The 26,145-nt window shown below is 35.6% G+C and overlaps 1 protein-coding gene across 4 annotated transcripts in view; it reads right to left on the bottom strand.

The window, feature by feature from the left end:
* Nucleotides 1–291: 291 nt before the first annotated feature.
* Nucleotides 292–26,145, bottom strand: part of LOC128240515 (fibrinogen alpha chain-like) — a 32,532-nt gene continuing 6,678 nt past the window's right edge. Inside the window, exons 5-18 of one of the 4 annotated variants that reach the window (XM_052957170.1) lie at nt 25,770–25,940; nt 25,286–25,444; nt 23,017–23,190; nt 22,668–22,795; nt 22,070–22,166; nt 14,318–14,482; nt 13,821–14,004; nt 4,570–9,605; nt 4,166–4,236; nt 3,686–3,774; nt 3,174–3,249; nt 1,944–2,020; nt 1,596–1,710; nt 292–392 (exon numbers count right to left, since the gene is read on the bottom strand). In XM_052957170.1, coding sequence (XP_052813130.1) covers nt 9,161–9,605; nt 13,821–14,004; nt 14,318–14,482; nt 22,070–22,166; nt 22,668–22,795; nt 23,017–23,190; nt 25,286–25,444; nt 25,770–25,940 — 1,523 coding nt within the window. In that variant the 3' untranslated portion in view covers nt 292–392; nt 1,596–1,710; nt 1,944–2,020; ... (2 more) ...; nt 4,166–4,236; nt 4,570–9,160. Of the gene's footprint in view, nt 393–1,595; nt 1,711–1,943; nt 2,021–3,173; nt 3,250–3,685; nt 3,775–4,165; nt 4,237–4,569; nt 9,606–10,290; nt 12,004–13,820; nt 14,005–14,317; nt 14,483–22,069; nt 22,167–22,667; nt 22,796–23,016; nt 23,191–25,285; nt 25,445–25,769; nt 25,941–26,145 lie in introns of those variants that run through there. The other 3 variants (XM_052957172.1, XM_052957171.1, XM_052957173.1) reach the window with 3 other exon arrangements.

Below are 26,145 nucleotides of genomic sequence, written 5' to 3'. Positions count from 1 at the left end.
ATGTGTTATCTTTCGTGAACAATACTTTGGATGGCCAAAAAAAATAACAACAGTACTCACAATAGCAAACAAGACCCGCGTTACTGGGGTAAGCAAGACAGCACAAACATTAAAAGCAAACAGATAAATCAGTATTTCTCCATTTAAATTTCATTTTCGAAATGATTTACTGTATGATAAATTTTCAATGTTCATGTAAAACACGAAATACAAGTGTTGGAGAATTACTGATAAACAAAAAGCAACGGTACAAAGCACATATAATACAAACAATATTTTAAAACGAACAAGTGTGGATAGGTATCTTTTTTCAAATAAACAATGACATTTCAAATAGATCGACGAATTCTGTCTGCTGTCTTCTGTCGGATCCCCTGTGTATGGCATCTCATCTGAAAAAAAGAAATGAAACGTGTAAAAGACGAAACATTCTTACATACAATAGCACATTAATGTTTACTCTGGTAAATTTTGGTTTCATTTATAACATTGGATTTTTACAGAAATGATAAATGCTTAATTTCAAAACATATTAACCATTCTCTCAGTTTTGATTTACAAATGACAGAGCAGTACACTAACAACGTGCTTAAAATTATGATTTTTTTGACAACTTTTCATTTTTTTCAAAATTTTTGACTTTGGATTTTCACCATAGCGCATTCGTTTTTTAGCTATATACTTACCAAAGCGCATTTGCGTTTAAGCGATGTAGTTTTTTCACGCTGAGTACCCCCCTTATGAAACTTTTTTTTACATTGAATTTAGAACGATTTATTTGAATCTCAAAATTAAGCACACAAAGTGACGATGTACAAATATTTTGGGATGACGAGATTTTGGCTCGCTCGCCCGACCAAACTAAAAGACTTATAGATATACTTTAAGTCTTTCAGTTGGGCTGGGCGAGGTAACCAAAATGCTCGTCACCCTAAATTATTTGTACATCGTCACCTGGTTTGCTTAAATTTGTGAGTCGATTTGTCATAAAAAGAGTAAAATGTATGATAAGATGCTTAGCATCTTCAAATAATTTGACATTCATCTTTTGGTTTGACAAATAATAAAGTGAAATGTATGATAAACTGCTTAGCATCTGTAAATAATTTGACGTTCATCTTTTGGTTTGACAAATAATAGAGTGAAATGTTTGATAAATGCTCAGTGTCATGAATCGATTTGACACTTAGCATTTGGTTTGACAACTGAAAGAATTATTTATTTGCGATTGTGTACTAGAAGAATTTGCATTGTATGACTATTTCTAAATGTCATGAACAAATAATGTCATATGGTTTGACAAAAAAGTAGATTGAAATACCATTCATTTGTGATGTTTTACACTTGTGAAATGCAGATCGAATGCATTATTTTTGTGCATATTTAATATGTAACGCATACTTAATATCATTACAAAACTTGAAAACTACAGCAATTTATGATCTGTACAATGGAGAGACTTAATCGCAAAATTAAGAGAATTGCCATTCTTGAGGCTAGACTTGCTGTACTCAAAACAGAGTTACAGTCAGAACTGGAGCAGCTGAACAACTCCAATGACATGACAATGAACTATGGTTCAAAAACATTATCACCTGTACAAACTGAGGTTGAAGACTGGGGTGACTGCGTAAGGACTTCAGAAATCATCAGCGAGGAGGACTGGGAATCTGAAGCAAACAGGCAGCCCTTCACTCTTGGTGGGACATTCTGCAAAACGAGAAAATCTACAAACTGGGAAAACAGATGCCCTGTTTGTTTCTCAAAAAACTGTGGACATAAAGTGAACAGATGTTTGTTCAGAGAAGCCGCAACTCAGTGATTTAATATTCTACATTATTGTTGTATGTACCATATAATACTGGATGAACAAGTTCAAAAACTGTTTATCATATACTACTGGATAAACAAGTTAAAAAATAAATAAGCACTTTGTATTTTACCTCGTGTTGTTTTACTTCAATGTCCCGAAACCATTTAAACGAACAACCTCCACTGAGGTCAGACCAGCCATACAGAGCTGAAAAAACAAAACATTTCTGTTGAAAAATGAAAACATCAATGAGTAAAATAAGAACAATACTTGTTCAATTTGTTTGCCACCAAAAACATGAATCTTAAATGATCTTGTTTTCCCTGCCAGATGATATACAATAAAACTTAACAATATAAGCTTTAACTCACTAATTTTCATTTACTAAATATGAACACTGGCTAATTAACTTCTATTAAGTCTTCGACCACCAAAGAATATTTGCAGTGAGTTGTAAATGCTTAGTCTCAAAACATATTAACCATTCTCTCAGTTTTGATTTACAAATGACAGAGCAGTACACTAACAACGTGCTTAAAATTATGATTTTTTTGACAACTTTTCATTTTTTTCAAAATTTTTGACTTTGGATTTTCACCATAGCGCATTCGTTTTTTAGCTATATACCTACCAAAGCGCATTTGCGTTTAAGCGATGTAGTTTTTTCACGCTGAGTACCCCCCTTATGAAACTTTTTTTTACATTGAATTTAGAACGATTTATTTGAATCTCAAAATTAAGCACACAAAGTGACGATGTACAAATATTTTGGGATGACGAGATTTTGGCTCGCTCGCCCGACCAAACTAAAAGACTTATAGATATACTTTAAGTCTTTCAGTTGGGCTGGGCGAGGTAACCAAAAAGCTCGTCACCCTAAATTATTTGTACATCGTCACCTGGTTTGCTTAAATTTGTGAGTCGATTTGTCATAAAAAGAGTAAAATGTATGATAAGATGCTTAGCATCTTCAAATAATTTGACATTCATCTTTTGGTTTGACAAATAATAAAGTGAAATGTATGATAAACTGCTAAGCATGTGTAAATAATTTGACATTCATCTTTCGGTTTGACAAATAATAGAGTGAAATGTATGACACATGCTAAATATCATGAATCGATTTGACACTTAGCATTTGGTTTGACAACTGAATGAGTGAAATGTATGACAAATGCTAAATGTCACGAATCTGACACATAGCTGTAATTTTGCTACCATAATGTGAAATAAGTTAAAAGAGCAAAATCAAATCATGTTGGTTCAGTGTTTCAGTATTTAAAGTACCAAGATGAGTTAACTTTACTGTTCATTGTAAATTTGAGATTTGTTTCTGATGAAATTTGGTGAAATTACTTACTTGTTATTGACAGAGCAGAACACACTGCATATTGGGTGAGCTTCAGGTTATATAGGCTAGGTTACTCCTCACAACTCTGAAACAAAACATTTTATCAACAAAACTGTACATATTGCTTGTTAGTTTTTTACTTTTTTCATTCCATTAAAAGCATGGCTAAGTGCACATTTCATCCACATCAACAATGTTGAAATAATCCTGAAAACAAAATACTTCCTACATACAAACAGAAACAGAAAAACTGTTCACATGCAGAAGGTATTATGTTCCCAACATTTCTTATCATTCACAACAGGAACAAAATTATGCATTTATGGCATTGGTAGATATCAAACACAAACTGAAAATTTATCTAATAGCAGTTCAATGTAATAAATCAAACACAGTGTCTGTTATTAGATAAATTATCAGTCTATAAAAATTATTCCAAGCATATTTCCAAACAGACTAAGCACTGAGATTATGATATGACAGTTCAATTCATGGAATTAATTTTCAGCGATTTTACTTACTTGTAAATGTACTTTCTTGGGTACTGCCTTCAACCATTTTGATCACCAGCTTTCTGACACACAGGACGACTGCATCTGAACTGCCGTCTCTGGTTTAAAAAAAATAATTTTCAACATATTTTTCAAACAAACAAATAGAAGAAAATATTTATCAATCTTGCATGATTTGCCATTTCGTATTTCTGCCAGTTTGGTCCCTAAACAAAGTTAAAATCATTCAAAATATGACATAAACAAGACAAGAGATATGAATTAACACTGCTTACTATGTTTTTCAACATATCTAGCCGAGAATTAAAGTTTCTAAAATCGGCTTCGAGAATGTTCGAAACATTCTAAAACGAGCTGGGAGCAATTTCTTTTGACAGAAGTTTTTATGGAATTCAATAGATACATCGACAAAACTTGCTGGTAATATGATACATCATATATTTAGACACAATTTCTCATAAAACTTTTAAGCATGCATGTCATACTTACCGCAGGAAAGCTGGAAATACGACCTTCACAATTTATTTTTCAAGATGGCCGACCAGCGCACAGCGAGAACTCTGCAATATGACGTCATACATATCACGTCATATCATTCCATGAATTGCATTATTTATTTATTTTTTAAACTTTTACGAAAATAAAGAAAATACAATCATTAAAAATATTTTAAAATTATCTTAATCATGTATTATGTATCGTTTTATGAAATTAAACAATAGGGAAAAAAAAGTTTGTTCATTTTCAGAAAAACGAAATCGAAAGTAGAAATATTTTCTGAAATTGGAAATGTTTAAAACCTCGTAAAATCATTTATATCTCTTGTATATGCATAAACCCGGCTTGATTCAATCGCGAACACATTATAGAAACTATAACTACCAAGGTCGTACCTTCAAACACAGAAAATATCCCAAATTTTACACACAAAGAGTATTGTTTACATGGTTCAACCGTATCCAAGTGAATACGACAGACAACACTTTCCCTTATAATAATCAGCTCAGTATAGCTTGTACCGAAAATCGTAACATTATTCTGTGATTGTTTTACTTTATTTCATGTTTTATTTTGCTTAAGTATCGTACTTTGTAGCATTTTACGATACATTCTGTGTATCTTTGAGGAGTTATGCATAGCGATTTGCACATATATATATGACCATATGACCATTACTCGTTTGATAACTATGTGCAAGCATAGTTGTTCTTGAAGCTTAAGTGATCCCAACTAGATTACTATAGATAAACACAATAAAACACGAACAGTTCATACATTTTATTTTGTTACTATTCATTGTCTGTTCATCACTCAATTTATTGTTAAAACTGTTTTGGCACAAATTGCCTCCCACGCCTGGCGAAGAACTGGCGAAGTGCTTCGTGATTCTCATTTCTCTCTAAGTCTCTGCTACTGAGCTTTTCAACAACTTTGTAAGTTTTGTCAACACTCGACGAGTCTTCTTGCACCAAACACACCAAACAGGGGTACAGTTCAGGGCACTGATGGCTTGGGGCTCTCTGTTCTGTTTTCTCAGCATCCCCCTTGTTGAAACAAATCAAACATGGATATAGTTTCGGGCACGTGTGGATTTCAGTTGCCATATTGATGTTCGCATTCAATTGCACACTGTCCATATTTTTCTGTTTTGCACCAGACCTTCTTAGCAACTTCTTTAAACACGTTTTTATTGTTTTCTTGAAACCCATAATTTGTATATACTAGATCAGTAGGTTTTGACAAGTATGACATGAGAAGAAAATATAAGTTTTATATATGAACTATATTCGTTCCACTCATAGCATTATTTTAAGCCATGTACCATGCATTTACCTAATCGTGTCTTAAGGGCGGCTATATCAAATGTCTTTTCAAGCATGGCTAAGTATGACCATATACTGAAAGCTATTTACTGTAATCAAAAAATGTTTCGTGAACATATGCAATATTTTTGAAATTAAATGAAACAACACATGATCTGCTTATTATCATTGTATTTCGATGTTAAAATTCCATATACATTTTGAAACAACAAGATTCTGGCATCGCGTGCTAAAGCAATGGCAATACAAAAAACATCGAACGGATTTATTTGACTCGTTCTGTTTGATTCTGATGTAATAGGTACACGGGTAGCCGACTGGGTTTTTGTGTTCCGAGATAGCGCAAAATTTCAATCCTGATACCCAGTTGTAAACATCTCTTGTTCCACTTGTCTGAATAGGAGTTGTTTGCAAATGTTTCAGGTGGCGAGTGTTCCGTTTTCTCGTTAATCTTCCTTCAGAGAAAATATCAATAGCTTTTATTAGTTTTTCCTTGTGTCGTTCGGTGAACTGAAATTGATTTACTTGAATGCTTGGTTCAATTTCGTCAATTTTTACTTCCTCGTCTACGTTCTCAATGTCTTCAAAATTATCACTATCATAACAGTATCCGTCACAAACGCAGCAATTTCTCATATAACAAGCTGCCCCGTCTGGGTTGTCAACTTGCATGGATTCGATTTCGCTCGATTTTTGTTCTTCAGCATCTCGCAAATAATCTTCTGCCATCTCCATCATTTTTTCATATTCATTGATATCATTCATGGGTTGCTGAGAACAAGATTCGCTTTTTTGCTCGTTTTCACTGGTGTTCTCACAAGGCGTTGTTTGCTGTGTCGATGCTTGACTGGACATAATTGTTTGAGAATGTGTATGACAAGTAACAAATTTCAAGCCTTATAATATGAAAAAAATAATGCGTTGTCTCCAACTATCTATTGAGTGGAGACTAAAGACGGAGATGGGGACAGAGTAGTTATATTAGTAATTGTTATTTTAATTTTCAGGAAATAAACATCTCGTAAAGACATTTATCTTTAAAATTTCTTTAGTGTTTTATCTTTTCTTTTTTCGGTGTTGATGTGGAAGAATTTCTACAACATTTGCATTGACACATTTCTCGATCATAACTTTTCAGTCTATTGTCTATAATATTCCACACGCACCATCGATACGTTGGAAATTTCTTCAAACATGGAACATCATTACTGAAAACTATCACTACTGGTGGATCAAACTCTTTACTTTCATATTTCGTGTTGTCAAAACTCCCATATTTGAGTTCAATTATCTCGTAGGTAATGTGTTCCTTGCGACTTCTAAACAAATCAGATACTACGTACGACTGTCCTTTGTCCATGTATTTGATATCTACACTTCTACCATTGCTGAATATATATCCACCTTCATACTTTTCCATAAGTTTACCTTTGTCCATGCCTGCTAAAGCATCCTGTACACGATTCAATATGTCATAATACGTATATGTATCTTCATATTCGGCTTCAATTTCCTTGAAAGAATCACCAGCAGAATCATCATCAGAACAATCACCGTTACAGTATTCGATTACAACACGCTCGAAATAATCATCATCAGAATGAGTGGCTGATTGGCTCGACATAATTGTTTGAGAGTGTGTATGACACTAATCTTAACAACAGTCATTATATCATAACAAAGTAATTCACTTTTTGTGTGTTTTCTTTCCACGATATATAACACTTACAGTGAACTAGCTCACAATACAAACATGACGGACATAAGCAACCTTAATTTACAAATAACCGGCTTCGTAGCGAGACTATGTATGGGTGATAACAAGCACGAGTCTACGTTCAAAGAAATCGTCTCAATACTTGACAATATCGAAAAAACTTTTCTGCAAAACAAACTAGAAACGACCGAGTATCGCAAGAAATGTGGCGCACTACAGCAAAAGGTGTTTAGGTTGATCAGAGAGAACGATCGGTATAAGCAAACTCATGTGCACAACTCGAATACGGACGATAGTCAACTATTGCAGGACGAAGTTACACGCTTGACATTGAATCTGTCACAGCTGACTGCGGAAAACAATCAGCTTAAGCAAAATAACACGGCATTGGAAGACGAAGTTTTGCGCTTGAAATCTCAAACAGACAACCTGCAATCCTTAGACGAAGCTGCCTGTATGGAACTATTCAACGAAAACACTCAAGATTTTTCATGAATTACTTTACTTCTGCCACTTACAAGTGAATATTACAAAATTCAATAAAAAGCAATTTCAAAGCATTCGTTTTTTATGTTAATTTTTTGTTATCCTAAGTCTTAGAAACGCAAATCTCAGTACGTTTTGCTTAAACTGTTCTCTTGCGCTTTGCTTGATTCTGGCCAGATAATCTTTTCCTTCTGAGTTACCCAATCTTTTGTAGTAACGTTTAATGTTTCTTCTATTCATTTTTCGTGCCGGGTGGTTTATCCAACAAGCGGGACAAAAGCCGTTGTATTTATCAAAACAGCTTGGACACGCGGAATGTTCGAATGCACATTGTTTCATAACGAGCAAGCGATAGTCAATGTTACTGTAGCCACCGCACCAATGACAAGCTCTGAAACGTTTTCCGAGTCTCTTATCATACGAAATACATTTTGAGTTTTTTTTACCGTTGTTGTGAGCCATACTTTATTTAAAAGGTTCAAAAATATTTCACTAATATAGTGTCAAGTCAATTTCATTCAGTTTATGTAATTCAAATGTTTTGACAACAGTAACATGGCAAGTCTTAACCGTTGGTGACACAATAAACTATTGTCTATATTTGCTGCGTTTTACACATTTACGAAAACACAAGACAAAGAATATTTCATTTTTTCATGTTTATTTTACAATTGAATCGTTATCTACAAAAACTTGAAACATCATATCACACTAAATGTCTCCAAAGTCCTGATACTCAGAGTCCCCAGGTTCATTGTTCATAAATACGGTTTTATCGTTTCCCACATATAGCCTATGTGCTTCAACAGAAAATCGTTTAGAATCTCAGGTTCAGCATAATCGTTTGAACTGTGTCTCAGTGCTGTCCTCGCTTCTTCCGTCTCACAATACTTGATCTCTCTGTACATTTCAACGCACCTCCTGATCTGGTCTGCCTCATATTTTGACTCCTGAATAGTGTATATTTGTTCAAGTATTTTCGCAACTTTATCATGATCCAAAGGGGAAGCCGGCGAAGAATTTTCAAGATCATCGCTAAAATTCCCATCCTCGATATCGTCATCATCTGAAAGGACAACAGCTGTAGCTTCATCTTTTCCTTCCCATGCATTGAACCTCTTCCTTATCGGGCTAGCAGGTGGAGTAAGAACGTCTGCTTTTACTTTTACTGCGCTGAATTCTTTCTCATCCATGCTCACATCCATACAAGACTCTGCCGCATCTCGCAAATAGTCTTCTGCCATTGCTTGTAGTTTTTCGTCTTCAGTTGAGTAGTGCTGAGGAGATGATTTGCTTGACATGTTGTAGATTGTAGATTGTTTGTAACCAGTGCACAATTTGGAGACCTTATAATAGCAAAAAAATAATTCATCGATATTATTCATCGTCAAAACTTTCATATTGGTTTTATGTTCATTTATTTCAAATAGAAGCACATTGTAGCTTTTTGCATAAATATCAAACAAGATCCATACAGTCATTGTCCTTGTCAAACATACCAACTCTCATCGATTCGGTTTGCTGGGGGGAGGTATTGCTGTATTCTATTTTCTGTCTTTTTACAATGTTATCCATCTCACCATTTTCCACTTTTCTTTTCATTCCCGCATTGGAACTGGAATCGTTTAAATCCATCTGCGGTTTGAACATTTCATAATAATTCATGAACATTTCCTTATCCAACATATCAACACTCATCGATTCGGTTTGTTGCGGTAAGGTATTGCTGTTGTCTGATTTCTGTGTTTTTACGGTGTTAGCCATCTCATCCATCTCACAGTTCATGGCATTGGAATCATTCAAATCCATCTTCTGTCTGTACAATTTACAGTCGTCGCACTGGCAGTTATCGATACAGTCATAATAATTCAATCTGAAAAGGATACAGTCATAATAATTCAATCTGAAAAACTTACAGTCGTCACACTGGCAGTTCTCAATACAATTGCTTGTCATTATGCGTTTTGTTTGACATTTGTTGATTTCAGCAAGATATATTCAAAACCGTGGCCCTAAAATAATGCATATCTCAACATCCAGTAGCGCTTAAACTGTTTTCTTGCGCTTTGCTTGATTCTAGTCAGATAATCTTTTCCTTCTGAGATACCCAATTTCTTGTAGTATCGTTTCCTTTCTTTAATGTGTTTTAACGCTACTGGATGGCTCAACCAACAAGCAGGACAAACGCCGTTGTATTTATCGAAACAGCTTGGACACGCGGAATGTTCGAACACACAGTTTTTCATAACGAGTAGGAGATAGTCAATGTTACTGTATCCACCACACCACTCACAACATCGAAAACGTTTTCCGAATCTCTTATCATACGAATAGTTTGACGTGTTTGACATGTTTGACATGTTTGACATGTTTGGATCTGTATCGGCTGTATCGGCTGTCATAGTGTATGTTTGTGTGTTTGTATGTGTGCATGAGTTCTTTGTAGCCACCACAAATAATGGAATACAGAAAACGGGGGTGAAAATAAGGGGGGGGGGATTTTCAACAAGGGGGGGGGGGCCTTTTCTATCAGCCTATTTCCCCAAGTCCATTCCATTTCCATTTTCATTTTTCAAACATCAAAACAAAACTTCACAGTTTGCTAATATGTACACTTCACGCTAGTTAAAGGAACATTACCACACAAATTACAACATGATAATAATAATAATATATACACTTCATGCTAGATAAAGGAACATTACCATTCCTATTACAACATGATAATAATAATGTGTACACTTCACGCTAGTAAAAAGTAACATTACCATTCAAATAACAACATGATAATAACATGTTGTGCAATTCACGCTAGTTAAAGGAACATTACCATACAAATTACAACATGATAATAATAATAATATGTACACTTCACGCTAGTTAAAGAAACATTACCATACAAATTACAACATGATAAAGAGACAGGTAGATATGAAAGATTGGCACTTGAGAATCGTGTTTATCCCTTCCAATTGAAATAGAAACAGGTAGATATGAAGGTCTGGCACTTGAGAATCGTGTTTATCCCTTCCAATTGAAATAGAGACAGGTAGATATGAAGGTCTGGCCCTTGAGAATCGTGTTTATCCCTTCCAATTGAAATAGAAACAGGTAGATATGAAGGTCTGGCCCTTGAGAATCGTGTTTATCCCTTCCAATTGAAATAGAGACAGGTAGATATGAAGGTTTGGCACTTGAGAATCGTGTTTATCCCTTCCAATTGAAATAGAAACAGGTAGATATGAAGGTCTGGCCCTTGAGAATCGTCTTTGTCCCTTCCAATTGAAATAGAAACAGGTAGATATGAAGGTCTGGCACTTGAGAATCGTGTTTGTCCCTTCCAATTGAAATAGAAACAGGTAGATATGAAGGTCTGGCACTTGAGAATCGTGTTTGTCCCTTCCAATTGAAATAGAAACAGGTAGATATGAAGGTCTGGCCCTTGAGAATCGTGTTTATCCCTTCCAATTGAAATAGAAACAGGTAGATATGAAGGTCTGGCCCTTGAGAATCGTGTTTATCCCTTCCAATTGAAATAGAAACAGGTAGATATGAAGGTCTGGCACTTGAGAATCGTGTTTGTCCCTTCCAATTGAAATAGAGACAGGTAGATATGAAGGTCTGGCCCTTGAAAATCGTGTTTATCCCTTCCAATTGAAATAGAGATAGGTAGATATGAAGGTCTGGCCCTTGAGAATCGTGTTTATCCCTTCCAATTGAAATAGAGATAGGTAGATATGAAAGTTTGGCACTTGAGAATCGTGTTTATCCCTTCCAATTGAAATAGAGACAGGTAGATATGAAGGTCTGGCCCTTGAGAATCGTGTTTGTCCCTTCCAGTTGAAATAGAGACAGGTAGATATGAAGGTATGGCCCTTGAGAATCGTGTTTATCCCTTCCAATTGAAATAGAGATAGGTAGATATGAAGGTTTGGCACTTGAGAATCGTGTTTATCCCTTCCAATTGAAATAGAGATAGGTAGATATGAAGGTCTGGCCCTTGAGAATCGTGTTTGTCCCTTCCAATTGAAATAGAGACAGGTAGATATGAAGGTCTGGCCCTTGAGAATCGTGTTTATCCCTTCCAATTGAAAGAGAGATAGGTAGATATGAATGTCTTGCACTTGAGAATCGTGTTTATCCCTTCCAATTGAAATAGAGACAGGTAGATATGAAGGTCTGGCCCTTGAGAATCGTGTTTATCCCTTCCAATTGAAATAGAAACAGGTAGATATGAAGGTCTGGCCCTTGAGAATCGTGTTTATCCCTTCCAATTGAAATAGAAACAGGTAGAGGGATACCTTGAAACAAAATTGTATCCAGTGAATATATTATACCTTACATTAATAAGTCCCTTCTTTGTGTATATAAAGTTGATCGATCCGTATATCAATGTATTTTAATAAAAATCTAGTTTGTATGACGTCAGCGGTCCATATCATGTTTTGGTCGGTCCGGACCTCGCCAAAAATATAATATGGACCACTGACGTCATATAATATGGACCGCTGACGTCATAAAACTGGTGAGTGCTGCTTGCAATTTTCACAATGACATTTGTTTTCACAAGTAAACTTTATTATATTTGTTCAATAGAACTCATCAAAGGCGCTTTAAATTAATAAATTGTAAAAAAGTGTTAATATAAGAAATATAACACCCCACATCGGGCCAAATGGCATTTTAAGGACCGGGTAGTCAGCCCCCGAAAGTGAATGGACATCGGCTAACGCCTCGTTCCATATTCACCTTCGGGGGCTGACTGGCCGGTCCTTATAATGCCATATGGCCCTCGGTGGTGTCCAAAATTTCTTAAATAATAAGTGACGTCATCATTATGGAATATCTTCACTCTAACTTCCATTCTTTAAATAAACTGCCTTTCGGCAAGGACATTTTTTCGATGTATGCAACCGCTTGCGAATCATCGAGTTTCAATATATATGTATATTTAAAAGTGTTTATCTTGTTATTGTTATTAATGAGCCATCAGGCCACAAAACAATTTAAATCAACATGTCAGGAAGTGTTTATCTTGTTATTGTTATTAATGGGCCACCAGGCCACAAAATAATTTAAATCAACATGTAAGAAAGTGTTACATTTGTAATTTATTAAATGTTTTATGCATTGTTGTCATTAGCGTTTTAATTTTGACGTTAAAAATATATTTTGGAAGCTATTGTGACCTAATATGATAAACTGTGTTCGGTTGCGGTCGAGTCGGTCAATTAACTTAATAGGTGAGCAATAATTACTTTAAATAAGAAGTATTTCTTAACAGTTCTTGACAGAAATAATGAACTATTGGTGTTAATATAAGTGATGAATTGCGTGAAAAGATGTCATGTTCGGTCTCCACATACTTTAATCAGCCGAACTGCGTTTATACCCCGATAATGACATTAATCGCGCAATTCATTCCTTAAAAAGACTCATATTATACTTTTGATTTCAAATAGTGTAATAAATATCCAAAGCGAATGACGAAACGTAATAAATTTATATCGTTAAAAATGGCTGTGTTTTTGGCGTTGTAAACTGGCAAATAAGTATTAATTCTGTAACTTGAATCTCACTTCCTGGTCATACAATACGATATTTTATAAAATTACTTTACTATTTCGTATTGAATAAAGCGAGATTGTCTATATCCTAAAAACATTCTGCCGATGAACTGTGATAAATGATAACTAAAACAAGTCTACCAAAATAATAATAAAAACGATGCAAATTTTCTCCACCTCGAGATATTGGGCAAAATAATTCAAATAATTTATCCGCGTGTTGCCTTTTGCTGTCTATGAAAGAGTTATGTAAATGATTTGAACTATCACTAACTTCACAAAACACGAACATGTTTGAGTTAGAAATCAAATTGCACATTTCATAGCTTTAGGAAAAGGCCGGAATGTTTACCTTAAATGCTTAAAATAGTTGATTGTGTTTAAACATAGCATCAAGTTCATAATTCCACAACACTGTTTAAATGAACTAACCATAATTAAATGCATTAAATGCTGCGGTTAAATCTTAATTACTCAATCGTAGCATCATAGTTGACGTCTTCAACGTTGTGTACCGTTGGAAGGAATAGTAATAAAAGCCGCTGCTATACCTGCCAATATTGTACTGTCCATTCAGGTCACTGCGCGCGCAGTTATTGTACCACCAGCCTCCTCCATGGTATCGGGCACAGTTATAAGACGACCACTTGTCCACGTCTCTATCGTATGTTGAAAACGGCTGGTGGTTGATATTCTGATCATCACCGATGTCGGAGAGAAGATAGGAACCGGACACTGTAAGTATACCGGGTTACCCCAACTGATATCAGTATCATATAAATAATAGAAAGAGGTTTGAGTGTTAATTAAAAATATGGTGATTATATAAACAACTAAATGTATTATATTTCAAGTAGATCTTTAGAAGTCTATAAAATTGCGCTATAAACGTTCAACTGTATTCAAAAATATTACATCATTATGATGGTGAGATAATAGATGCGTGTATGAAACCAAATAAAGGACACATCATTATTATAATCGTTTCCAGAAGTATTTGATTTAACTGTCTACCGCGTCCCCCTAGCAACTTTAATGATTAACGTACTTCCTGCTGAGTTGATCCTCCTATCAACGTTGAAGATGTATTGGTCTGGTGGAGAAATATAAAACCCCGAGTACTCGTCGAATCCAGTAGTTCCGTCTGGTAAACTCAAGTCAATGCGTAAGGTCATGTTAGCCCGGCTTGTAATGGAGTGAAGAAGATCCAGACCTGTGAAAAATATATATTTAAGTTACAGTAATTATATTAAGTTTTGTACACATTAATGATATTGAGGTATGTGCACACTAAGTAATTGAGGTATATACACGCTAATGGTATTGAGGTATATAAAAACTAATGATATTGAGGTATGTACACACTAATGATATTGAGGTATGTACACAATAAGTTTATGAATTATGTACACGCTTATGATATTGAGGTATGTACACACAAAGTTTAGGAGGTATGTACACGCTAATAATATTGGGGTATGTACACACAAAGTTAATGAGGTATGAACACGCTTATGATATTGAGGTATGTACACACAAAGTTTATGAGGTATTTACACGCTATGTTTATGAGGTATGTACACACTTATGAAATTGAGTCATGTACACACTAATTATTTTGTGGAATGTATACACTAATGATATTGTGGTCAATTAGCACTAATGATATTGAGGTATTTACAAACTAATGATATTGAGGTATGTACACAATAAGTTAATGAGGTATGCACACGCTAAGTTTATGAGGTATGTAAACATTATGATATTGAGGTATGTGCACACTAATGATATTGAGGTATGTACACACAAATGATATTGAGATATTTACACACTAAGTATAATAAGGTATATACACGCTAATGATATTGACGAATAGAAACACTAATGATATTTTGGTATGTACACATTAAGTTTATGAGGTATGTACACACTTACGAAATTGAGTTATGTACACAAAAAATATATTGTGGTGTGTACACACTTATGATATTGTGGTCAATTAACACTAATGCTATTGAGGTATTTACAAACTAATGATATTGAGGTATGTACACAATAAGTTAATGAGCTATGCACACGCTAAGTTTATGAGGTATGTAAACATTTATGATATTGAGGAATGTATGCACTAATGATGTTGAGGTATGTAACACTTATGATATTGAGGTATGCACAAAATTAATTTATGAGGTATATAATCGCGTATGATATTTATGTATGTAAACGCTAATAATATTGAGGTATGAACACACTAATTATAATGGGGTATGTACACACTAATGCTATTGAGGTATATACAAACTAATGATATTGAGGTAGTTACACACTAATGATATTGAAGTATGTACGCAATAATTATATTAAGATATGTACACAATTATGATATTAAGGTAAATTAACACTAATGATATTGAGGTATGTACAAACTAATGATATCGAGGTAGTTACACACTAATGATATTGAGGTATGTACGCAATAATTTTATTAAGATATGTACACAATTATGATATTGAGGTAAATTAACACTAATGATATTGAGGTATTTACACATTAATGGTAATAAAGGTATACCACGCTAATGATAATGAGGGATGTACACACTAATGTTATTGAGTCATGCACCGACTAACGGTATTGAGGTATGAAAATACTTATGATATTTAGGTAATTACACTCTAATGATACTGAGGTAAATTAACTCTTATGATATTGAGGTATGCACACACTTATAATAAAGAGTTATGTACACTCTAATGATATTGCGGTATACACCCATGTCCTGGCGTTATAGAACAATCATACGAGCGTTACTATATTTAGTGTCATAAATTGCAGGTTGTGGAGACCACTATGCGACTTCTACAGCTATTATACAGTTTGGCCGGTGCGTGCTCGCCACAACCGGCAAGTAAATAAACGCACGTGTTTTGCACGTCATTTTCGTTTTTATTGATTCGTTGTCGCAAGGAATAAGAGCCATAACATGGATTACATGTTTTCTCAAACGTAATTACGCGACCCCACCCCCCTCCCCCCGTTCCCGACCCCATCCACTAGATAGGCTAGTTATACTGTAAGGAAATGTTACGTTTGTGACATTATGGAATGTAGAACAGAACATATTGACACTTAATGGTAACGAACAGTGTATTTTCAGTTCTAGAAGGTTTTTAAGTAAGGTATTGCCTTTCAGATTGGTTGCTAATGCTATTTGTCGAAATGAGCTGTGTCTCTGAATGAGACAAATTTGCTCGGAATGAGCTCTGTCTCTGAATGAGACAAATTTGCTCGGAATGAGCTCTGGCTCTGAATGAGACGGTTTTGCTCAGAATGAGCTGTGTATCTGAATGAGAGGGTTTTGCTCGGAATGAGCTCTGGCTCTGAATGAGACGGTTTTGTTCAGAATGAGCTCTGGCTCTGAATGAGACGGTTTTGCTCAGAATGAGCTCTTGCTCTGAATGAGACGGTTTTGCTCGGAATGAGCTCTGGCTCTGAATGAGACGGTTTTGCTCAGAATGAGCTCTTGCTCTGAATGAGACGGTGTTGCTCGGAATGAGCTCTGGCTCTGAATGAGACGGTTTTGCTCGGAATGAGCTGTATCTGTGAATGAGACGGTTTTGCTCGGAATGAGCTGTATCTGTGAATGAGACGGTTTTGCTCGGAATGTGCTGCGTCTCTGAATGAGACGGTTTTCCTCAGAATGAGCTCTGGCTCTGAATGAGACGGTTTCGCTCGGCATGAGCTGTATCTGTGAATGGGCAGTTAACATCGGAATGAGCTGTGTCTCTGAATGAGGCTGTTTTTCTCAGAATAAGCTGGATCTCTGAATGAGACGGTTTTGCTCGGTATGAGCTCTGGCTCTGAATGAGACGGTTTTGCTCGGAATGAGCTGTATCTGTGAATGAGACGGTTTTGCTCGGAATGAGCTGTGTCTCTGAATGAGATGGTTTTGCTCAGAATGAGCTCTGGCTCTGAATGAGACGGTTTTGCTCAGAATGAGCTGTGTCTCTGAATGAGATGGTTTTGCTCAGAATGAGCTCTGGCTCTGAATGAGACGGTTTAGCTCGGAATGAGCTGTATCTGTGAATAGGCGGTTAACCTCGGAATGAGCTGTGTCTCTGAATGAGACGGTTTTTCTCAGAATAAGCTGTATCTCTGAATGAGACATTTTCGTTCGGAATGAGCTTGGTCTCTGAATGAGACGGTTTTTCTAAGAATGAGCTGAATTTCAGAATGAGATATTTTTATTCGAAATGAGATGTTTCTCTGAATGAGACGGTTTTTCTCAAAATGAGCTGTGTCTTTAAATATCTGAGACGGTCTGGCTCGGAATGAGCGGCGCCTGTAAATGCAATGTTTTTCCTCGGAATGAGCTTTTTCTCTGAAAGAGTGTTTTTTTCAGAATGAGCGAAGACTCTGAATTAGACGGTTTTGCTCGAAATGAGCTGTGTCTCTGAATGAGACCTTTTTGCTCGAAATGAGCTGTGTCTCTGAATGAGACGGTTTTGCTCGGAATGAGCTCAATGTGCTGTGTCTCCAAATTAGATGGTTTTTTCGGAATGAGCTGTGTCTCCAAATGAAACGGGTTCTTCTTGGAATGATCGGGGATTGAAAATAAGACAGTTATGCTCGGAATGAGCGGGGTGGGATCTCTGAATGAGACGGTTTTATTCTGAATGAGTGATAATTTAGATGAGATTATTGTTTCTGTGTCTGTTATTATGGATTTAATGGTCGTTTGAGATCTGATTCTAAAAACATTTATACCTGTTAAGGTGTTAAATGCAAGAAGCCAGTTTCTATTAATTGTGTGCAGTTGAAATATTATATTCACTGATTTTACCCTTTTGTCAATTGATAAATATTCTTGCCCTGTAAATACCACTCCTATACACTCGTGGTTTTATAGTTTATGAGGTTAATAAATACTTAACTTATGTTTAGTTGAATTTATTCAAAGAAAACGTAAATGTATTTATTTCGGTTCATAACCAAGCGTCTAGTATATCCAATTATTGCCATACATGGTAATTGTCAGTGGGTTTACATCACTAAGGAGCTCGTATAAAAGCAGCTTGTTTACGTCATTCGAGGTTGTATATCGGGTAATTATACTGAAGAAAACTGTTTTGAAATACCATCACACCCATTATGGATTTATATAAGACGCTTTGATGTTATAGAATATGCACATTATTGCATGACTCTCGTTAAAACAAATGAGGAAGGCAAAATTATGCATCAATGTGGGTGTTCTCTATTATACTTGTAAGAACCACTTCAAAGTGCATTCGACCACTGAAATAATGTAACATGTCGCTAAATTTCAAACGAATTGTATATAGCAAGTGTCTCAATGATTTTGTTAGTTTGGTTTCAGTTGAAGCAAACATATCATCGCCTAACAGACAGAAAATATCGTGTTCCGTGCCACTTGCTGTTTGGTTTGGAATGAATGACGTGGCCGATGTCAGAAATAACGCTGAAAATGACAGACATTGCAAAACAGAAGGGACATCACATTGCAACTATTTCAGACTTCGTTTGGGTATTTCAACCATTCAAGCGATTTGCTGTGCTAAACATTCATAATTCAATAATATACATGGAAATACAGGGCACAAGTGCATTCTTTGATCATACTCGATGCTTGGATGCGATCGTTATAGTTCTATAGAGCGTTCTACAATTAACTGGGCTGATTTTCTGTTCTCTAGTTTTTACTTTGGCCTAGCGTATGATGTTAAGTAGTATTGCTTTAAAGCGTCATGTTGTATTTGTAAACGGTTTGAATGAAATATTACATACCTTATTTATTCATCTTTGAAATGAAATATCTTATACAAATATGTTGTGCTTTACAATTTGAAAGTGCATCTTTAAATTTTCATTTACTGTTTTTACTTGCCATTTCAATAGTCGTTTGATACATGCAATATTCACTTATAATGATCTAATATTATGTGGTATAGATAAACGCTGCCAATTACAAGCAAAATTATATACATAGATATAATATATTAAATATTTTATTGAGTGTATGTTGTTTGAATAAATAAATACTTGCTCTCCCGATAAAGGTATATCCTGTCCTGTCATTGTTCTATGTTTTATGAGGTTAATGCAACAATAATTCATATTTGTCTGAACATATTTAAATAAAACATAACTCATTCTATTAATTACACAACTATAACCAATTACCTTCAAACAAGTTAATCTACAAAGGCTTCACGAAGTGTGCCGCAAATGTGATCATGAAACCTGTGTGTATAATATGGATAACTTAGTCCACACATTCCATAAGACCACAAATAGCGAATGTTTTCCTTTTTTTGCTGAATAACTGATTTATAATCTGTGAACGACGTCATATATTACATCACATATTTACTTCTGATTTTGATCGACTGAAAACAGAAATATATGTAAAATGCAGATTTACACAGTATTGGGAAACAATTTTGTTACGTGACATACAAATAGAAACCTACAGACCGGAATTAGGGCAAATAGCACAAATCAGGAAAGTTATTTGCATCAATCCTACATGAAAAACCTAGTCTACCGACTGCACCATTGCATATGCTTTCATAACATGTTCGTATTGTATTTCAGTTCATTTTACATTTCGAGAACATTTTACATTTTGAGAACATTCAAACAAAACTTTACTAACACAGCATGCAAACGTACACACTTTTGACCGATTTGTTATGAAAACGTCCGAAATACAGTAAACATTCTTCGTTTTGATAAGAATTCTTTATAAAAATAAAATTTAATTATCCTAATATGCTTTTAATTGCGGGAATTTTAAATAAAACGTCAAAACATGTGGTAATGTAGAAATGTCAACGTGCACGAACGTGAAATGTCATCGAACACGTTCCTCACGCTTTATTGCGTAATGCTTAGTTTGACACAATTATATTTACACTTTACCGTGTTGTATCGTCTGACATATACTATTACATTATTTGAACTATTTTGTAAACGGCATAGACTCTGTGAAGACTTTGACGTATCATGAAAACCCATGTGTTGCCTTTCCTCGAGAGCTACAGTATGTTTCTGAATACTAATCAATTCTGCTGCCTGCCTAAGCAAAAGCCAGAGGCGGCTGGTGTGTGTGCGTTCCTTGTCATCAACCTAGTATACTAGGTCCCGCTTCATGAGTAAGGCACTGGATTCCACGAGCACTGGTTCAGAGGCATCAGCACAAACACTGTCGCCCTCTTCACGAACTGCTCTCATTCAGACTTCTCAGACTAAACTTTATTGTTTTTAAAGCAAAACAACGAAAATTAATATTATAGCACTGGTTGGGTGGGCATCAGCGATTTACAGAACTTTAACATTGCCATTAAACTAAGAATTTTTCACGCATTCAAATGAAACATGTTATTCAAATTGCCAGGGACACTACGTCAATATCAAGCAAAAACACACGCATTACTTTTAGAAACGTTTAGTCATGTCCCTTATTCTGACCTCAACAAGCAAACAGCGTTTTTGTTTGATCTAGGTTACACATTGTTTATTCTGCAGGCGTTGGCAACAGCCAGGAGCGACAGTATATATTTCATTATCCTGCCATTATAGTGACCTGCAATTCTTGTTTATCATTTAACTCAATGTTGACCGAAATCCTGAATTGAGTATTTGGAGCACCACGACAATTTCCCTTCCAAAACAACCTCGGATGTATATGAACGTTTTACAATGTTAAAATTATTTACTTTTATTCACGCTGCAAGTAGATCGCGTTGTAATTTCAATTTAGCTCTTTAACATAAAGATTTTACTCTTAGGAATCTTAATTGTTTATGCAATACCCCACTGATCTCGAAATCAATTTTAACCTAGTTAAGAATACACGTTAAAACACTACAAAAATAATAATATCATTTTACAAACTACTTTAACTAATGCACTTCGTCGTATGATGGAGATTGCCGAGGTGTTACGATTGTCATCTGGACTGGGCACTGAAGTTTAAGGACCGGTTTAACATTCTGTACTCAAAAAAATGTTGCATTGAGTCGTTCCATTCCTATAGATTCAGAAGTTCTGAAGGTAATATACAACCCCACATAAATATTGACCAAATTTAAAGCTATCTATATAGTACATTTTTATATAGCAATTTGAATGACAGAAAATCTCACAGCAAGAAAAAAATACACATTCCTGTTAAGTATTAGTAAATGATTGCTGTCCACAAATTTGTGATGATCGCCTTTGAGCCCTCCAGTCCTTGGGCAAATAAGGACATTTTCGGTAGTTCAACGTATACTTTCAAGCTGCGGTCAAACACTTATACCTAATCCAAAGTGAGTCACTTATTTTCTTTTCTGTCGAATGTACACCTCCAGCAACGTAAAAACAGTACATACCACACTCTGTGGTTTATCAATACACATGTTTGAATATGAACTCACAACTTTGGTATATTCGCACAAAACCATTAAGCTCTAAATCTACAAGTTGCCACATTTCCTCCACACTTGAATAGACAAAACAAGCAACGTAAAACTGAACTTACTATATCGGTATATTCGCACATTTCCACTCAAGATAACATGTATTTAGTTACTTCAACTCTCATCTCAAATTAAATGTTTGAAAGTAATCACCTTTTAACTTCCGTCAAACTGCTAGATGCCTAAGAAAGAGTGAATACATTTATGTTGTCTTGTTTGTTATGCAGATGTGTAGCTTATTTAAAGCAAGCACCAGCACTAAATTCGCCTTTGTGTATGGAGAAGGTTCCGTTATCGACAAGATCTTACTTACCAATCCACAATTCACCATCCAGTGAGCCAAAACCCTGCTCGTACTCCACAAAGCCCCTGTTGAAGTCAACAGACATATCAAATCGTCTTTGAAACACCTACAGATAGAAGTTAGAAGGCAATGTTTAAAATCACCTTAATTACAGTTGATTTATATATTAGAATTTCCGGCCTGAAACAGTATAATTATTAGGTATGGGCTTTAAACAATATCATTCATTATCGTTTATATTTTAAACATCTTTAAAACATCAGTCTATTATTAAAGGGTAGAGGGCAATAAATAACATAAGCCTTTTCTGTTTATGTCTCTAATACCTTTAACATCAGTACTCATTAATAGTTATGGGTTGAAAACCTTAAACAACATCGTAAATTACTATTTATGTGTCGAAAATCTTAAACAACATTAATATTTAATATGCTTGGGTTTAATACTTAAACAAGGCATAAGTATGTACATGCGTTGGTCAAGTGCCATATACAAGAGCAATTTTTATGTATTTGTTTAATACATAAACAGCAATAATCCTTACTATGTACGGGTCATATAACTTATCAGATTATCGCAACATTAATATAAACACCAACATACTGACCGTCCAGCCACCACCATCGGTGTCCATATCGCAGTAAACTTCCACTTCCTTGTGCGTATTCCAGGGCGTGATTTTGTACACACCCGAACCACGTGACAAGCCTCGTTTTAACACATCGCTGCAGTCATCTGGTTAGTTTAAGATGCCAAAAGTGTCTTTATTAAAATGTGTACTGCGATAATGCCACACATAAGAATACAAGTCCGAGTCTTGGCACGTATAATTAAAAGCACATGTTTTGCATTATTTAAACACAAACACAAATTTCGACTACATTGCTTGAAGAACTTTGAAATCGTTGAAGCTTACATTGTGATGAAATACAATGATTTTATCAAAAAAGTCTTACGAACGATACACTGCTGCAAGTTGCATGGTTGTGTTTCAAAGTCAGGTCCCGGGCACGGTTTCCCGCCATGAGATGGACTTGGATCGGAGCAAGATCGGTTTCTGGTCTCCACGCCGTCACCACAGGACAAAGAACAGGTGCTCCATGTGGACCATATATCCCATTGGCCATCCACTGTAGGGTATAGCATAATGTTACATTTTACAAGGAAATGTTCCTGCCATTGTTTGGATGGCTGGTGGATCATGCTCGGCAGGTCCTCTATGTTTTAGTAGAACCCATCATCATCAACAGAAAGAATCTAAGTTATAGGTCTTGAAACACTATCATTCAATAGCGTCACCTAGTGTATCATTATATTTTGATGTTGACATGTGTCCTTTTTATTTGAATGTAGGTATTTGTATATGTAAGTGCGTGTGTTCGTGCATGCGTATGTATATTTGGGATAGTATTCAAAAATGGTTGTTTCGTATTCAATCTACAATTTCTTCCGTCGATATTTAAACATTGACCCTTCTGTGTCTGAGTTATCTGTATAAACACATCATACATTACATTGATTTTATTGACTTTTTTCATTTCAAACACAGAGTAATTTCATTATACTATTTTTAAACTAGTCATTCCCTTGCATTCATTACCATATATGCATGGCGTAATGGTGTTCGTCAGAGAATACATCTAAAGTAATTTGGAATTCAAAGGACAGATTACGAATCAGGTAATACAAATACTTAATAATTATGTATAAACCACGACAGAATGTTCGTTATACATATGTTGTTTCCTTTTTTTTATAACATAGTTACTTAGTGCGCATCTACTTCCAAAATACTAAGCCAAAATATAGGACCTTGGTTTATCGATTTCAAATGCTATTTAAAGAAATGTATTAATTTTGTTTAAGAAATACGCATGAAGAAATGGAATACTTAGTTAGTCAGTTTGATGGTTTCACATTTTTGCTTGCTTAAATATACAACGTATTCGACCGCACACTCATCGTATCAACCGACTAGCATAATATTGCTTATTTACTCAAAATTGTAACATATCCACTGTTTCTTAATATTGGGACACATTTTATTTCTTTTCGATCTTTTATGGCAAAGAATTGTATATTTTAAATCTCACTGACAAATGAAATGGTATGACACTATGTTATAGTTTGTCCTACTAGACAGAACTATAAAACTGAAATATGTAATACAAAGTATGAAAGTACTTAAACCGACTGCACCTGTGGAATTGATTATGTTTTCAGCTGTATGTTGATGTATGGTAACTCTCAAAATACAGAGAACATCCTCGAACATGAGAAAACAATTTGCACACATGAGATATTGGATATTTAAGTCATGGTATGTCGTTCAGTAACACGGGGGACGGGCTTTGAATTTGCAGTAACGACCTCGTCCAGTAGCACAGGTAACTAGAGGCAGACCCTAAATCCGGGGCGGACCTTAACTGTAACGGTAACAATCTCGTCCAGGAACACAGATGACTCGAGGCGGACCTTAACTGCAACGGTAACGATCTCGTCCAGTAACACAGATGACTCGAGGCGGACCTTAACTGTAACGGTAACGATCTCGTCCAGGAACACAGAAGACTCGAGACGGACCTTAACTGTAACGGTAACGATCTCGTCCAGGAACACAGATGTCACGGGGCGGACCTTAACTGTAACGGTAACGATCTCGTCCAGGAACACATATGTCACGGGGCGGACCTTAACTGTAACGGTAACGATCTCGTCCAGGAACACAGATGTCACGGGGCGGACCTTAACTGTAACGGTAACGATCTCGTCCAGGAACACAAATGACTCGAGGCGGACCTTAACTGTAACGGTAACGATCTCGTCCAGGAACACAGATGTCACGGGGCGGACCTTAACTGTAACGGTAACGATCTCGTCCAGGAACACAAATGACTCGAGGCGGACCTTAACTGTAACGGTAACGATCTCGTCCAGTAACACAGATGACCCGGGGCGGACCTTAACTGTTATAATAACGATCTCATCAAGGAACACAGATGACTCGAGGCGGACCATAACTGTAACATTTACGATCTCATTTGGTGTTACGGGGTCGGTTCTTATCGGTGTTTTTTCCTCTTTATTCTATTTATGAGAGAACCAATGTCTGTATGCGTAAACTTCATTTCATATTCCTGTAGACCATATTGCTTTAGCATATCTATCTGTAGCCTATTGCTATATTCAGTAACATATGAAATCATGAAAATCAGTAAAGCCTACCTGGACATTCGACTGACGTCAGGCATGTCTGATTTTCAGTTATATTTCCTTGGCATGTAGCGGTGATCGAAGCTGGAGCATGGCATGTTCTGTCTCTCGTCGTTGTTCCATTGTAACATGTTCGGGAACATCGGGACCATGGTGACCATTCACTCAAATCTTAGAACGAAAAACATATATCAAGTTATATCAAGTCGTTATAACTTCTTACTTTTTTAAATTAGTTTAATTGAATACGTTTAGAATAAATACTTGTAGTTTATTGCGATTATATTTCTTATAAAGCTGGCTTAAAATTTCGTGTCCATTAAAAATATTAGTTACATGTTAAAACTACTATTGATATATTATACATTGCCTTTTTACCTTCTTTCTTACTCTCACAAATAACAGACACACATATCAAGTGTTTTGTAATATGCTGTATCATAGTAGTTACTGTTGAGAGAATAGAAATCTCAAGAAGTCAACGCAATGTACTCACATGGACAAAACTCGTGAATGACGCATTCCTCTGTTTCTGTATCATCACCAGTAAAAATGCCATCAGTAAAAAGTGGAGGTACATTACATGACCTGTGTCTACTTTTCCTGCCCCTGTCACATGACTGAGAACAGTCGGACCATGCAGACCAGTCACTCCAGGAAATGTGAACTAGATAGAGAAATGATACAATATTAAATGCAGGTCCAGTGACTATTTCTTCCGCCCTGTCAAAAAGGCCATCCCGACCAGTCACTCCAGAATCTTTTATATATAAAGGGAAATATAACAATAGCATACATATATTATAAATTATAAATTGATAAATGTTCATATATAAACTCGTGTGAATTGAAATGGTTATCAAAAGTTGTTT

The sequence above is a fragment of the Mya arenaria genome, chromosome 7 (genome assembly GCF_026914265.1).
Source record: "Mya arenaria isolate MELC-2E11 chromosome 7, ASM2691426v1".
In the NCBI taxonomy this organism is placed as follows: Eukaryota; Metazoa; Mollusca; class Bivalvia; order Myida; family Myidae; genus Mya; species Mya arenaria.
Note: the sequence above shows the minus strand (reverse complement) of the source record. Positions and strands in the feature narration are given on the sequence as shown.